At 39.4% G+C, this 14,935-nt stretch overlaps 2 protein-coding genes across 5 annotated transcripts in view; one reads left to right on the top strand and one right to left on the bottom strand.

Moving 5' to 3' along the window:
- The window catches only part of Erp44 (endoplasmic reticulum protein 44), a 91,343-nt gene extending 83,292 nt beyond the window's left edge, over positions 1-8,051 (bottom strand). Inside the window, exon 1 of one of the 3 annotated variants that reach the window (XM_034503465.2) lies at positions 7,823-8,051. In XM_034503465.2, the coding sequence (XP_034359356.1) occupies positions 7,823-7,879 (57 nt within the window). In that variant the 5' untranslated portion in view covers positions 7,880-8,051. The remainder of the gene's footprint in view (positions 1-7,822) is intronic. The other 2 variants (XM_034503466.2, XM_076934996.1) reach the window with 2 other exon arrangements.
- Positions 8,052-8,188: 137 nt separating this feature from the next.
- Invs (inversin) overlaps positions 8,189-14,935 on the top strand; it is a 138,988-nt gene continuing 132,241 nt past the window's right edge. For both annotated transcript variants that reach the window (XM_076934994.1, XM_034503464.2), the window contains exons 1-2: positions 8,189-8,418; positions 11,642-11,771. In XM_076934994.1, coding sequence (XP_076791109.1) covers positions 11,666-11,771 — 106 coding nt within the window. In that variant the 5' untranslated portion in view covers positions 8,189-8,418; positions 11,642-11,665. The remainder of the gene's footprint in view (positions 8,419-11,641; positions 11,772-14,935) is intronic.

The raw sequence follows: 14,935 nt of genomic DNA, 5'->3' as shown, positions 1-14,935 counted from the left end.
ATTAATTCTACATGATTATAAAATCATTGGTTGGAGAAACTGAAGAGCTCTCTACTACAATATAAGCAAGGACTTGCAAAGCACTTAGGATTTTTCTCAGTCCTTACAAGGAAAACTAAGAGTGAGATCCAAGACATTCCATACGCCCTCCAAGGTGGCATGCTATTCTATTCCTTCTTGAATGAAGCCATCTGACTGCTCATTCAAATCCACTGAAGACCATGACTTTTTAATCTTTTTGTCTAAATTAATAATGAACTGTTGTTAATGGTTTGCTAGCTTAAGATCAATTCTGATGTTTGGCCATGTCAGCAAAAAAGCAAGAATTCTTTAAAAACAATAACAAAATACACAAGTACTCAATTCATATAAAAGATTAATTATGCTTTTAAAAGACACAACCCCTTTTCTTCATTCCACTAAAGACTAAAAATTACCCATGCAATTTCCCTCTTCAAGATAATGCTCAAATTCTTCTTTCACAGTGAGCTGGAGATTCCCCATTGAAAAATAATTTGTTTCTTACAGATGTCTATAGTTGTATCTCTCAAACTTTAACATACATTTAAGCCATTCAAGTGCATTCACTCTTACACTGCAGGCTCTGATTCAGCAGTCCTAATGTGAGGCCACTCAACACTCACCCACACTTCTGAGATGCAAGGTCTGTGGCCTATCTGTGCCAATTGCCTTGGGCATCTCTCTTTGCTTTTGGTACTCTGATTATGTATACACAGCCCCTTTCTCTAAGTGAAACATAGGTTTCTTGAAAACAGGCCATATATCTCAAGCACTTTTATCTCTTTCAGAGCAAATGGCAAAAAAGACACTCAAATGATAATGCTATTGATTGATGTAAACAAAGCTCCTACAGCCTGGGATGGAGATAGTTTCCCTCTTCAGAATCAAAGGCAGACTAACACAAATGCTGGGGGAAATCAAACTGTTTTTCATCACTTCCTTGGTTAGATGAAACAGCAGAGTGATATCCATGTTGGAAAAGCTGTGGCTATGCATGTTTTTCTCAACATAGAAAAAGAGGTGAATGATGTAGTCTACAACTTGCTAAATAAAAAGTTAGCAGATTTTTTTTTTTTAAAGGAAAAGTACAAACCAAACGTCTACTGTTAGGGGAAGTTAGAAGATTATCCTTTCTGAAAGCAAGATTCAACAAATAAAAAAAATTACAGAATTATGAACCCCAATCTGTTTATCTTATAGACTTATTTTTTTTGTTTATATCATTTATCCAAGATTATAGTGTTCTGTACGTGGGAGAGCTGAGACTTGCATGTAGATGCCCTGACATCCATTTTTCAAATGAATGAACACCTTCAATTGTTCTTTACACCTTGTTAGAACATTTATTCTCAATCATAGGAAGTTTTATCAAGTTTTTAAAAAGAGGATATATATTATGAACAGAAAAGATTCAGGGCTAAGGAGACAACTCAGAAAGTGAGGTAAGAACCTGAATGAACCCCAGAATCCACAAAGAAATGGCACACAATAGCAATCCCAGCACTGCAAAGGTAAAGATAAAAGAAACCTTGGGCTCACTGGTTGGCCAGCATAGCCTCCTTGGCAAGATTCAGGCCAGTGAGAAGATCCTATCTCAAAAACAGAGAAGTAGATGGCTAAGAAATGAAAACTAAGGTGTGTGTGTGTGTGTGTGTGTGATTCAACTTTGTTTATAGCCAAAGAATTGTAAATTCAAATTAGATTTTTTTCTCTTATTAAATTGACACATTTGCATGACCCATGAATTTTTTAATGAATGTCTTTCAATGTATATCTTTTGTACATTTTTAAACTCTGTAAAACAAAACAACCAATAACCTAAGTATCTTGACAAAAGGTGAAATAAATAAATCATAACACATCTAAAGACTGAGCTACCAGAAAGGTTCTTAATACCAAGGCATACAGTTTTGAAGTTTTCTGTAACTGTGGCAATGAACATCTTCTTTAAGGCTTTTACAAATATTAGCCCACCAGATATATTACTAAATTCAGACTGATTTTTTCAGAAGTGTATTTCAGCACCTCTTATCTTTAGGTATACCACATAATCTACACAGATGTAAGAGTCAGTGTCTGTGTACTCATGTACACATGTGCACTTGTGTGTGCATATTTGTGTGTATGCATGCAACAGAAAAAGGGAAGAGCAATAACTGTATAGTCAGGAAGACATTTCACACAGAAAGAATATGTAAATCATCGGTACACAATAAGAAAAACTTCGAACACCTATTAAAAGAAACAAGCTAAATTAAATACCAGTGAGAAATACCCACTCATATTCTGAGAAGACTATAGAAAACTTCTCCTACATTGTTGGCCAGATGACATAATGGCAAAACTCCAGTGTGGTGGCGCTTCTTAACATCCAGCGGCATGTACAAAGTTCCAAGTACTGTCCATTTCCTTTTGACCACTGGTAACTTCACTTCACTCACAGGAATCTATCTCTAAGGTATACTATCAAAACTGTATATGCATAAGCTAATGTTTGTAGAACTATCTGTAACAGCAGAAAAAAATAGAACCAATAGTAAACTGAGAACACTATACAGTGGGGCACAAGCAGTTAAGGACCTACGTTCAATCACCAAAACCCCCATAAAAAGTCAAGTGTTGGCATTGTAAACCTGGTCAAGAGCCAGTGGCTAGGAAGGACATAGGCTCCCTAGCCAGTCAGCTTAGCCTGATGAGTAAATTCTAAAAAAAATAATGTTTTACTAAATGGACATGCCAGACTGTTCTGATACTCTGGTTTACACCCATAGCTTTGTGCTGCTCCTATTCCTCAGAAAAGTTTCTTAAAGCTGAAGGCAGCAGTTAATGCAGAGGCTCATAACTGGTCAAAGCACCAATCATAAATGACAGTGGAGCAGTAGTCAGTCTTAAATGTCTAAATATGACATCTACTGCCCCCTCCAAAGCTCAGGAAACATTGGGGAAAAAGAGATGGAAAGACTGTAGGAGCTGAAGAATAAGGTGGTATGCCACAAAAACATGTCAAATGGACACAAAAAGGCTGTTGTACTCATGAACTCACTGCAACTATGGTAACCTGCATAAGGCAGAGGCTATCAGCATTCCCTCAGGGTTAGGGGAGGCACATGAGGCCTGATGAGGAACCATTGGCAGTTAATGACTGCTGGGGAAGGGGGTGTCATTTACATCAGTGGTGTACCCATCAAAAAATAGCCTATGCTCATTCAAGCAACCTTAATTAAACTCAGTGAGTCATACAGTCACACAGAAACATACAGAACATGCACGCACACATGCACACACACATACCTTTTTAAAAGGCATTTTATGTGAAAGGAAACTTCTTGGAAAGAAGAAACAAAAGGTAAGAGTGGATAATATGGGTGGAAAAGACTGGAACACACTACACATACACATATATGAAACTGTCAAAGAATAAAGTAATTAAGTTAAAATTCTCTAAACTATGGGTCCTGTGGAGGTTTGATGCCCCAGTGTAGGGGATGCTAGAGCGGTGAGGCAGGAGTGGGTGAGTGGGTAGAGGAGCACCCTCATAGAGGCAAAGGAGAGGGGGTGGGGGAAGGATGGGAGTGTTGCCGAGGGGTAACCAGGAAGGGGTATATCATTTAAAATGTAAACAAATAAAGTGTAAAAAAATTCTTTAAACTAAATTAAAATTTAAATTTTAAATTAAATTAAAAGTCAGACATGGTAATACAACTTTATAATCCCAACACTGGGAACGTGGAGACTAGGATTCTGTGGTCAGTTAGCCTAGCCTACCTAGTAAGTTCAACTAGCCAAACAAGTGAGAGATGCTGTCTCAAAAGTCAAGGTAGACAATATATGAAGTCTCTTTTGGCCTCCTGACTGCACATACACATGTAACCTCCATCACATAAGCACACACATGTGCACACACACATATAGAGTAGTTCCATTTCAACACCTCTAAGATAAAACTTGAAGCTGCAAAGGTATTTTTCTAATTTTAAAGTGAAAAGTATGAATGATATGTATAGTTTAATCAAACTAGAAAAACATATATATAGACATGAGAGAAAATAACTTATATTAGTTTTTAAAAAGAAATGGCCATAAAATTAAAAAAAATACTATATCTTCTTATATCAGCATAAGAGACAGACAAAAATTAGAATTATCTTAATACAATTTGTCTGGCTCTGAAGATCATAAGTTTTATATGATTATTAAATAAATAATAAGTTTTCAGAATCTTGACTTGAAAGATAAATAAGCAAATTTAACAATGCATACCAAGTTAGTGGCTGAAAAAACACAAAAATTGAATTATAGATTTCTATTAATAAATACAACAGGGAAACATCAAAACCACATTAAGAGGCTACAATTAGCGATACCAAGAATGTGAGATGCTCTGTATCTATATCTAAATTATAAGGGAAAAAATGAGATGGGAAAGGAAGCTACAGACTTTAAACATCTTAGGCTAGTAGCTGATCAGTGGTTTAGTATGTGCTTAGGATGCTCAAGGCCCTGGGCTCAATTCCAGGCATCCAAAAGTTTTATAGGAGACACATAAACCAACTGGCATGCATGGAAGTCATGTGGTTCCAATTTGATGGATCAGTTTTTAAAAACAGATACAATTAGGAATATTCAAACACCAAGTAATATCTGAATACATTTATAAGTGTCACAGTAGTGTTTTGGAAGAAAATTAAACTAATGCCTGGATCCTATGACATATAACTGGTATATAGCCCAGGCAGCTTCACAAGATATAACTGGTATATAGCCCAGACAATTTTGTGTTGTTGTTTATTTGTCTGTTCTGAGGATGGGAACAGAATCCAGGATACCAATGAACTGCATTTTATTAAAACTGTCTCAACTGATTTTAAAGAGCAGCCCTGTAGTGTAACCCATGGATATGGGATAAGTTATATAAAAAGGATAAATAGTCCATCTGCTATGAACCTAATTATGTGCTTCCAATATTTTTTTTTGAAGATTGAACACTTTTATTGATGACATTAATGACTAAAACTGACACTTTCTTAAAAATTAAATTCAGCACACTCTACAAGTGTTTACTTAGCTCTCTAATTACTTAGCTTCCTAAACTAGGTAATATTTTCTTGGCTTCCTATCCATATAGAAAAATTAAAAAAAAAAAAAAGCAACAATAACAAAGGTATTAACTTATAGAAGCACAGGACTACTAGAGCTAGTAACAACCTAGAATCTTTCAACATAATAATCAAGAGATTAGTGAGATGACATCTTCAATAAAACGACTGGAATAAAGGATTACAAATCTCTAAAGTTAACTCAGGTTGTTTGACACAACTCCATTCTGATTCAGCCATCTCTCTCTTTATCTCACATTTTCAAAACTTACAGAGAGAATATGGCTAGGAAAGAGTTAAGCAGAAAAGAATCTTCTTCAATTCTCAATCAACCTATCTCTGACACAAAGTAGAAAAGGGCCAATTAGCACTTAATGGAAGAGTTATCACACTGTCTGTGGTTAGTTGCCCATGCAGAAAGGCTTTTAAGGCATAGAGTATTCTAGAATACTTTTTTTTTTTTTTTTCCGTATAATACTTTTGAGATCAGGGAAAAAATTGTCACTTGCCTCTTGAAATTTAGGGTTATAATTTCAGCTATTATTTTATGATCCCTACAAATTTAAGAAGGTATTAGTAGCTCTTTAAAACTGAGGTACAGAGTGCTTCTTACTATGGTAAAAGATGGATGTTTAGAGCCAACCACTTATGGGAGAAATGATGACCTAAGCTAAGTGGGAACTGGAGTTTCCTATGTCTGCCTGTGAAAGGCATCAAGTTGAAGCCTGAAGGGAACCCAGAGGATTACTCATTAGACAGGTGGGATACTGAGTAAGCAGGTTCCATCACTGTGACTGAATTAGCAGTCAGACAGGCTACACACTGATGAGATTAGACCAATGTTCTATGAATATTTGCTAAACTAGTTTAAAATTATCAGAACTAAGTAAGCAAACATTGTGTTCAAACTGAATCTAATTTGACTTGTACTTCTGGTTTATGAGGACTTTTCTGAGGCTTTGCATTTCCAGACCATTAATCTTCGCAGGAGTTCTCTAAAATGGCTTCTATGCTTCTTCTAGTCTTATCGTCTACCTTTGCTTAGGAAGATAAATACACAACGTGTTTTTAACTAGACTTTAGGAAAATGTAGGCTTTGAGAAGAAATCTTCATTTAGATATTTAAGGGGACTGATAAATTCTCTAGAAAAAGTATGTGTTACTTCAAAATAAACGTTCTCATTCTTAAACTTATTCTATTGACATTTTCCTACTCAAATGTTTCAATGTTTCAATTTCTTAAGAATTTTATCTTTGAACTTCTCAGTCACCTAAAAATAATTTCTAACAGACAACTCTTTTTAAGGCTGAGGAAAAGATTAGTAATTAGTATCCTTAAGAAGTATATGCCCTCTATTATTGCAACATTTCTAGAAATGCTACAGTGCATAACACACACGGGGGGGGGGGGGGGGGGGGGGAGGCGGGGAAGAAAGAGAGAGATCCTCTATATAGAAGTAATTTATTGCTATATATTTACAAGTGCTAAGAAGACATTGTATGTGGTCTCATTTATACACAACTGTAGCCTTCAGAACTATTTTCATTTCATTTAGTTTACACCATTTTATTTTTTTAAAAAACGGAGTATTATATATAGCTTTTTAAAAATGGCTTTCAAGTCATAATGAGAATGAAAAGTATTTTAAGCGCAAACGTTAAATTTTATGTGGTATGTGGGAATACGCACCACAAATTAAGAAATCTATTTCTAGACTCAGTTTCGCCTGTAACCAACTACACAGTTTCTTGCAAGTTAATTATTATTCTTAGGCTGTGAAGAAAATAATTTATAGTCAATGATGCTAATTTAGCTTTCTAAGAATCTACCACAATTCAAGTATTCTCAAATACTGTCATAACAGTCCAATTAAATTCCTCTCATTTTCACATATGGAGTTAGACCTTTAATATTTGTCTCAATTTGACCTTAAAAAGAAGCCAAGTAAGTCGTAGACTCAAGATATACTTCAGATGAAGAACTGGGGAAAGACTCTTTTCTAAGATGGGATGATGTCAGGCAGACCGGGAAGCACCAAGCACCTAAGTATACAGGAGAGCTGGTTATTCTCAAGTCCAGAGCACTGACAAAGATTTATGAATGCTTCTAGGGAGTATAGGTTGCAACAGGGCTTGCAGGAGGCTCTAGCAGAGCCTGTCAGATAATCACACCCTCCACCTTTTCAAATTCCTATTCTCCCAGTCGACACCAAACCAGTCTCCAGTTCCGGGTTTCCAACCAATCACATAAAGCCACAACAGAGGGCTTTGCCAGCCTGTTTCAAGGATCCAGAAAGAGATTCACTGGACCCCAACACCTGTCGGCTTCACACCTTTCTCAGCGTGGGAGAAAATGTTAGGTGTACCCTAGGTCCCTTAGGATTCTGGTGCCCTAAGCAGGTCCTCGACGTCCACAAAGCTGAAACGAACTCCAGGGGCTTCAGCGGCGACCTCCCACGTATCACTCCCCCAAGGCGAATTCTCCTATTTGCAGGTTCCAAGCCCTGACTGCGGTTTCGCAGGCCTCGTGGACCCCAGGCTTACGAAGCCAAAAGAACGGCGAAAGTGAAGGCAGTGCCCAGAGGTGCACGCCTCGCCAGCGGAGGAGAGTCGAGGCAAGCAGGGGCTGCACGATTCCCCCTCGCGGAGGGCGGGAGGTGGTCAGGGACACACTCGGAGGGTTTGTCATCCCCACATACACTCACCAGGAGCAGCAAGGAGCATCTGAGGTCTGGTAAAGACAGGAAGACGGCAGGATTCATGGTAACGATGGGGTCGACGGCGGGGTCAGGAGGTGGCGGCGAGGACTGGACCGGACCGGGCTAGAAAAGGGCTGGGCTCCGGGGCCGGCGGCAGCGGCACCTCGTCCTCTCGACCCGGAGCTCCAGCGGCGAACACCCGGGACAACTTCCAGAGAGGCCTCTCACGCCCTCACTTCCGGGTCCTGCCCCTCTCGAAGCACATCGGGAAATGTAGTCCATATTGCTCTCACTGACCATATCATTGGAGAGCTGGGACTCTCTTTCCCAGTAAGCCCTGTGCCCAGGACGACCGAGTCAACGGTGCGCGGGGCTCTTCGGGATTGGAAGGAACCGCGTACCTCTGTGCCTCTGGGGACAGGAACTACAATTCCCAGAGGGCTGTGCGGCCGGGAGCTTCAGGCAGCATCTTCAGAGCTCCCAGGCTCTAGTGTCCTGGGGTCTGTTCCTGTGGGCGCAGTGGTCTGACTTGGCGGGAGGGGCGGCCCTGTGAGGGTTGTGCCTCCTGGGGCGGCCCCAGGACGCCAGTCTTGGAGCCAGGGGTGAGTAGGAAGCGGTCCAGCACCGGCGGCTCGGGTAGGATGGAGAGCACCGCCCCGGGCCGCTGCTGCGTTTTCTTGGCCCGCCTGATCTGAGGTGTGGCCTGAGCCTCCATCCCTGGCCTCCAAGCTGCTGCCTCTTCTTTCTGAGCTACTTCCTCCGTTATATAAGGAGAATCACCACTGGGGCTTCAGCCAATGACTTATCCAGGGTTATTTCAGAGGATCCGTGCAAGGAAGAGAAAAGGGAAGGGAAAGCATGTTGTAAACTGTAAAGCCCAGTGCCTAAGTGACCGTGACCACTTCTTGCAGTACAATTATGAATTAACCAAGTAGTAAAGGATTTTAACTTGGTGTCTGGTAGCTTTCCAGACTCTTATGTGAACATCCAGCCAGATCCATGTGCCTGAAAAGTTAGCCACATCGTCACTACCTAACGCCTGGGAGGCATTCTGCATTTGTGGTTCTCCCTGCTCCAGTTTTTTGCTTCAGCCTTCCTGCTGCCTGATGTGGCCTTACCCTTTTTCTTTCTGGCTTGCCATCTCAAGTGTCACCACTTCTGACATTTGATTCCCCTGACATCTGTCACAGTCACCAAATCTTTCATCCTAACCAGAATTGCTTTTGCTGTGTGTGAGCTCAGCACCACTACATTTGAGTAGTTGTAATTAGAATGTTTATTGCACAGGCTTATTTTATAATTATTTAATGATGATGATACATTTTAAAGCACTAACAAAGTGGCTTTGATTTCTTTCTATAAAAAAATTATTTATTGGAGTGGGGACAGCAAGGAAATTAGCATTTCTGCTAAAGGAGGAGGAAGAAGAAGAACGACAAAGAAGCAGCAGCAGCACCTAAAGGAGGAGGAGGAAGAGGAGGAGGAGATCATGACAATGATGAAGCAGTAGCACCTAGAGGGATGGCTTTCCCAGGGAGATAAAATTAAAGTGTAGTGGAGCCAAGATTTAAACCCACTACTTCCTAATGCAGTGGTCTTATCAATATGACATTCATCGAATTCTCTGACCGAACTCAAGTTTCATTAAAATAAGAAATTGATAAACAGTAGGATTGGTTATGGTGATACATGCTTGTACTCCCAGCACTTGAGAGACTTCGGTGGAAGGATCAGGAGTTTAAGGCCAGCATGGGCTACATAAATTCCTAAGCAACCTAGTCTTTAAAATTTTGAGACCCTATCTTGAAAAAATGAAATGGAGGGGGGAAAAAGGAAAGAAAAGGAAGGATGGAAGTAAAGAACAGAACTCATTACTCCCTGAAGCTAAACTTTGATCTGATTTACCCTTTGGACTTGAGACTCACCCTATGACATTTCATTCAATAAACTTTCACTTAACACCAGCTGAAAACCTATTACTGTGCTAACTGTTAAAATTATGGTTAAGCACATATAATTATTAAAGAGATAGAAATAACTATTTTAACAGTTTTCAAAGTATCAAATAAGTGTTTTTGTGGTCTGGCATGCCTAAAACTCTGTTCACATTGGATCCACAATGATGTTTTAGAATTCAGAACAGTACCTAGAATGGTTGGCACCCTACTCGTTAAATAAACAAAGTTAACCTTTTTAATTTTTCATATTTACAAGATTTAAAGACACTTATGATCATTAATACAGCTGGACCAGGAACTCAATTGTATTCTCCTACTTTTACCTCAATTGTTGTCTTGTAGTTTCTCAAGTGGCTGTGATACAAACTTACAGGACACTCTTCGTTCTAACATGACAGACATGTTCAGACAAAACAGAAGTGTCTCTCAACACCATCTTCTGTATTTTTTGCCAGCAATGTTAACTCACATTGTCAGCAAATTAAACGAAAAGCTAACCTTTAGTATAATTTACTATTTTCTAAATTAGAACAGCAAATCATCAATTCTTGTCAGTTGCAAAAGAACTATGTCAGAAACATATGCAAGCATATGTTTGCACTGAGTCTTTCTACAATGTCAGATTTTAGTGAATGACAATAAATACACAAAGTATAATGGTTCCAGTGGTAGCCTTTTGCTAGCTAATCCCACCTACTTTGGTAATCTGGCCAGGGCATCTGTTTTGGTTTTTTTATTCCAATCTCAATTACTATTATTAACTTTCCTATCAAAATGGCACACAATAGATATGCAGGTATGTGGTTTATAGAATAAATACAATGTAAAGAAGCTATGACAGTGCAAGAAGCTTCAGAAGTGGACTGATCAAAAATTCAAGTGTATTCTGTTTTGATAAGTAACAACCCTAAAACAGTTTTAGAGCAAGTTGTTGGCTGTTTAAATCAGACCACAGGAGAGTCAGGGTAGTGGGAAAAGATATGGTCACTGCAGAAACAAGAGGACAGAACCAGATTAGAACAAGAACAGTGGATTCCGGTCCAAACAGGCTAGCAGGTAGATGGGCAAATAGCTGTCAAGTAGGCCAAGTCAACAGCCAGGGACCCAGCTGACCCTCCAGGAGAGTTGAGAACTATGCCTGCCAGTCCTTGATGCACACATACACTAGAATTCAGAAGGCAGTTTGGTGGGGGCCATTGCTTCTGCATTGCTAGGTGTCTTCCACTCTATGGTAAGGAAGTTACAACCCATCCTTGGTCTGACATATCCAGTAAGTCCTTGGACCTGGCTTCATTGGTATGATTTTAATATGCTCATATCCTTCCATGGTCTCGGAATACCTTGAAAAGTTTATCGAATGCCACCCTCTCTGTTCTCAGAAGTAAGTCATTTATTGCTCTGTACTTTATGAGTGATTGCTGGGCAGGAGTTAGGGTTTGCTTCCATCCAGGAGCACAGTCATTATCTACTCTCAAAACAGAGTTGAAAAGCAGCTAATAAAGTGGAGTGTCTCAGGACAAGGCACAGGCTAAAAACCCTCAGTTTTATACAATATGGAGCAACTTAAAGCAGGACACTATCTAACCTCAACAAGTATTGTATGGAATCACATTACCTTACAATGTATTAATCCTAGAAGTCAGTGTGACTTTTAACTCTATGCCTAATAGAAATGTCTTCTCATTCTTTGAGAAAGATCTCTAAAGAACCCAATTTTCTAATCTATAGTTAAGCAAGTTGTACAAAAGCCATCTAATTTGCCTCATCAGCAGTTGTAGAAGTAGGAGTTCATATTTAGAACTCGTAAGACAATTTTTAGAAGTATTTTCTGCTTGTACTCACTGCATTGTCTCAATTTTTGTTTCAGGTCACTAGGGTTGTGGAGAAAACTATGAACATACCAGAGGACGTGCTCTCTACGGGGTCCTCACTAGCATCTCAGGTTCATGCTGCTGCAGTGAATGGAGATAAAAGTGCTCTTCAGAGACTCATTGTTGGTAAGCAGTTCCCTGTAAACTCAGATGCTGTATTTGGTTGGGGAGGTGGTTTATTTGGTAACGTTGTCTGCCACACGAGCATGAGGACCTGAGCTGAGATCCCTAGCAGCAATGCAGAAGCCACTGTGGTACATCTGTAATGCCAGTGCTGATGGGAGGCAGACAGGAGGATCTTTACAACTCATGACTGGTCAGCCTGGCTGAATTGATGAGCTCTAGGTTCAGTGCCTGTGATGCAGCTCAGCAAGTAAAGGTACTTGCTGCCAAGCCTGATGAGTTGAGTTGGATTCCCGAGACACACATGGTGGAAGGGGAAAATCAACTTCTACAGGTTGTCCTCTGACTACCACATGGGCACTATACCACACACACACACACACACACACACTCAAACCCCAAATGAATATATAAATTTTTTATATTATAAATGAATTATAAATATATAATTTTTTTTAAAGGAAAAAGGTAGAAAGCAGTTGTAGGTGACACCCAGTGCTGACTTCTGGCTTTCACGTGTACATGGCTACATATACAAATAACAAAGAAATGCAAACTAATAAAAACAACTCTGTTCTTAGGGAGTTTATTGATCATTTAAATTTGTAATATACTTAAACATTTAAAAAAATATATTAGTAGTTATAGTTTATTCCAGTGCTTGGACAAGAAAGAAATTAAATCCAGAAGATTGACAACATGGATTAGGATGAAGCAAAAATTACTTGATAAATTTACTATACAATGTATTCAAAGTATTTAAGTCTCTAGGGAGAACATTTTGTTCTCTCTAGAACAAAATGAATATTGTACAGAATTAAATTCAAAATGGCTAAAAACTTTCCAAAGTTGTTGAAACCCCCAACCCACATAGTCACAAGTTTCAAAAGAGAACAAATAAAATGAAAATAAACATTATTTGTAATGTTAATACATGCTACTGTTTGATGACATCATGATTGATTACTTGGGCAGTAAATTCGAAAATCCTTGAAGCTTCATTCTGGTTTTGTTTTCCATCCCCACATTTCCTATCTGTGGACTCTAACCTCTTGTACACTCAAGGGTGTCTCTGCTCTCTGGGACTTTCCTCTGTCCTCTGTATCCCCTGCTCTCTGCCACCAACATTTTGCTTTGTTCTCTACTACTAAACGAACTCTTACTTCTTTTTTTGTTTTGTTTTTGTTGTTGTTGTTTTTTCTAGACAGGGTTTCTCTGTGTAGCCCTGGCTGTCCTGGAACTCACTCTGTAGACCAGGCTGGCCTCGAACTCAGAAATCCGCCTGCCTCTGCCTCCCAAGTGCTGGGATTAAAGGCCTGCGCCACCACCGCCCGGCCTCTTACTTCTTTAAGGATAAAATAAATGGTCTCAAATGTTGTGTACACCACAAATGTTCCTCTCCCTCTTTCAGACACATTATCCTCACTTCACCTCAGGCTGCCTGCATCCATAGTTCCTCCTTGCAGCTTGACATCTGGGACCTTCACATCACTCATCTGAATGCTCTGTCATTGAACTAAAACACTCCCAGCTCACTGACCAATGGGAAGCAGTAGCTTCTCTTCCTCCTTGAGCCTCCTAGCCTATCATCTTCCCTAGCTGTTAGCCTCCAGTTTCTGTGTTTGTCTGTCTCCCTTTTCAGCCTTGATTACTTGGTCTACTACTAAGACTTTCTCCTGGAAAAATTAACTTTTTTGCTCATATCCTGTTTTACCTAGCAATCATACTTCCAAATATGGATGGGCCTAATTTATATACCCTTGGCAACTCCAGAGCAATCAGTCATAGCTTGAAAATGTATAATATGCCTATTTATGATCCCTGCTTCAGTAATCACTCTGCACTCAACTGCCTATCATATCACAGTCCTCTGTTGTGAATGCTTAGCACCTTCCTTGTCTGCTGAAGTCCTGGCTCCCTGATTCTCCTCCTTCTTTTCTCGGATACTGTGTGATCCCTAGAGAAAAGTGGACATTAAGTAGAAACTCCCTCATCTTGTAGAATAATATCCACAAATCTCCCTATATTTGCACCTATTTCCTGACAAAATGGAAAATATTCAGCTTCCTGTCAAAGGTCAGTTCTTCCTGCCAAGTTCTTTATTCTATCCATCTCTTCTTCCCAGGGAATTCACTATACTTTGTTAAACTTCTGATGACATCTTCAACCTTTTTTCCATTCTTCTATTAGAAAGTTTCCTCAATAACATTTAAATGTGCTGTGCTTGCTAGTAGAAACACCGTCTCTGTCCTTTCATCTGCCTGTACATATTGCTATATCTCTCAGCTTTCCCTCACAACTGTACTGATGCACAGCTAAATTGCCACAGCAGTGAATTGAAGAAGTCAAATATAAAATCTTGGTCATCATAGTAGTAAAAGGTACATAGGATAGATAGGAATCTATGCTTCACAGAATCGACCAGAGATGCTGCCAGAGCATGGCTCTGCAGAACTCAGCATTTGTGTGGTTTGCTTGGTTGTTAGAAGGCAGACACTATCTTTGCAGTGAAAGTCATAATTCTCAGAATGAGTGCAAAGAAAGTAATTTATGAAGGAGGTAGACTAAAATTAAGGACAGAATCATACACTAGGACAAAAGAGGCTGAAGAACCAGTCTTTTCCAGGTTAATGCGATATCTCATTAAAAACCAGAGTACACAGTTCCAGACAAGCAAAATAAGATGTAACCTCCATCAGAGTTAAAGAACAGTACATTGTTAGTACTCCAGCAGTCACTTTATTATTTTGCAGGTGTTTGTTTGAGACAGCATTTCATTTAGCCCAGGCTGACTCCAAACTGCCATTGTAACTGAGAATGACATTGATCCTGATCCCCTACCTCCTACAGGCTGGGATTTTAGGCCTGCCCCTGTAATACCTCCTTTTGCTCATTCTTTTATTTTTTCTGTTTTTGAGAGTCAAATCCAGGACTTGGCACATGTAAATACATATTATATCCCTACACACATCTTGACTTTATAATAATAAACTCTTGTTTTGCCCTTTTTGAATTTTTACTGAATGTTTCAGCTCTGCTTGATCTGAAAAAGCAAAATGTCTATATGCTTACAGTCTTTCCTGACCTATAAACTCTTTCATTTCTTGTCATCATGCTTGAAACAACGTTTAGAAGACCACTTGTACCTCTTTGCCTCTGCAGCCTCC

Source organism: Arvicanthis niloticus, chromosome 5 (genome assembly GCF_011762505.2).
Source record: "Arvicanthis niloticus isolate mArvNil1 chromosome 5, mArvNil1.pat.X, whole genome shotgun sequence".
NCBI classification, from domain to species: Eukaryota; Metazoa; Chordata; class Mammalia; order Rodentia; family Muridae; genus Arvicanthis; species Arvicanthis niloticus.
Note: the sequence above shows the minus strand (reverse complement) of the source record. Positions and strands in the feature narration are given on the sequence as shown.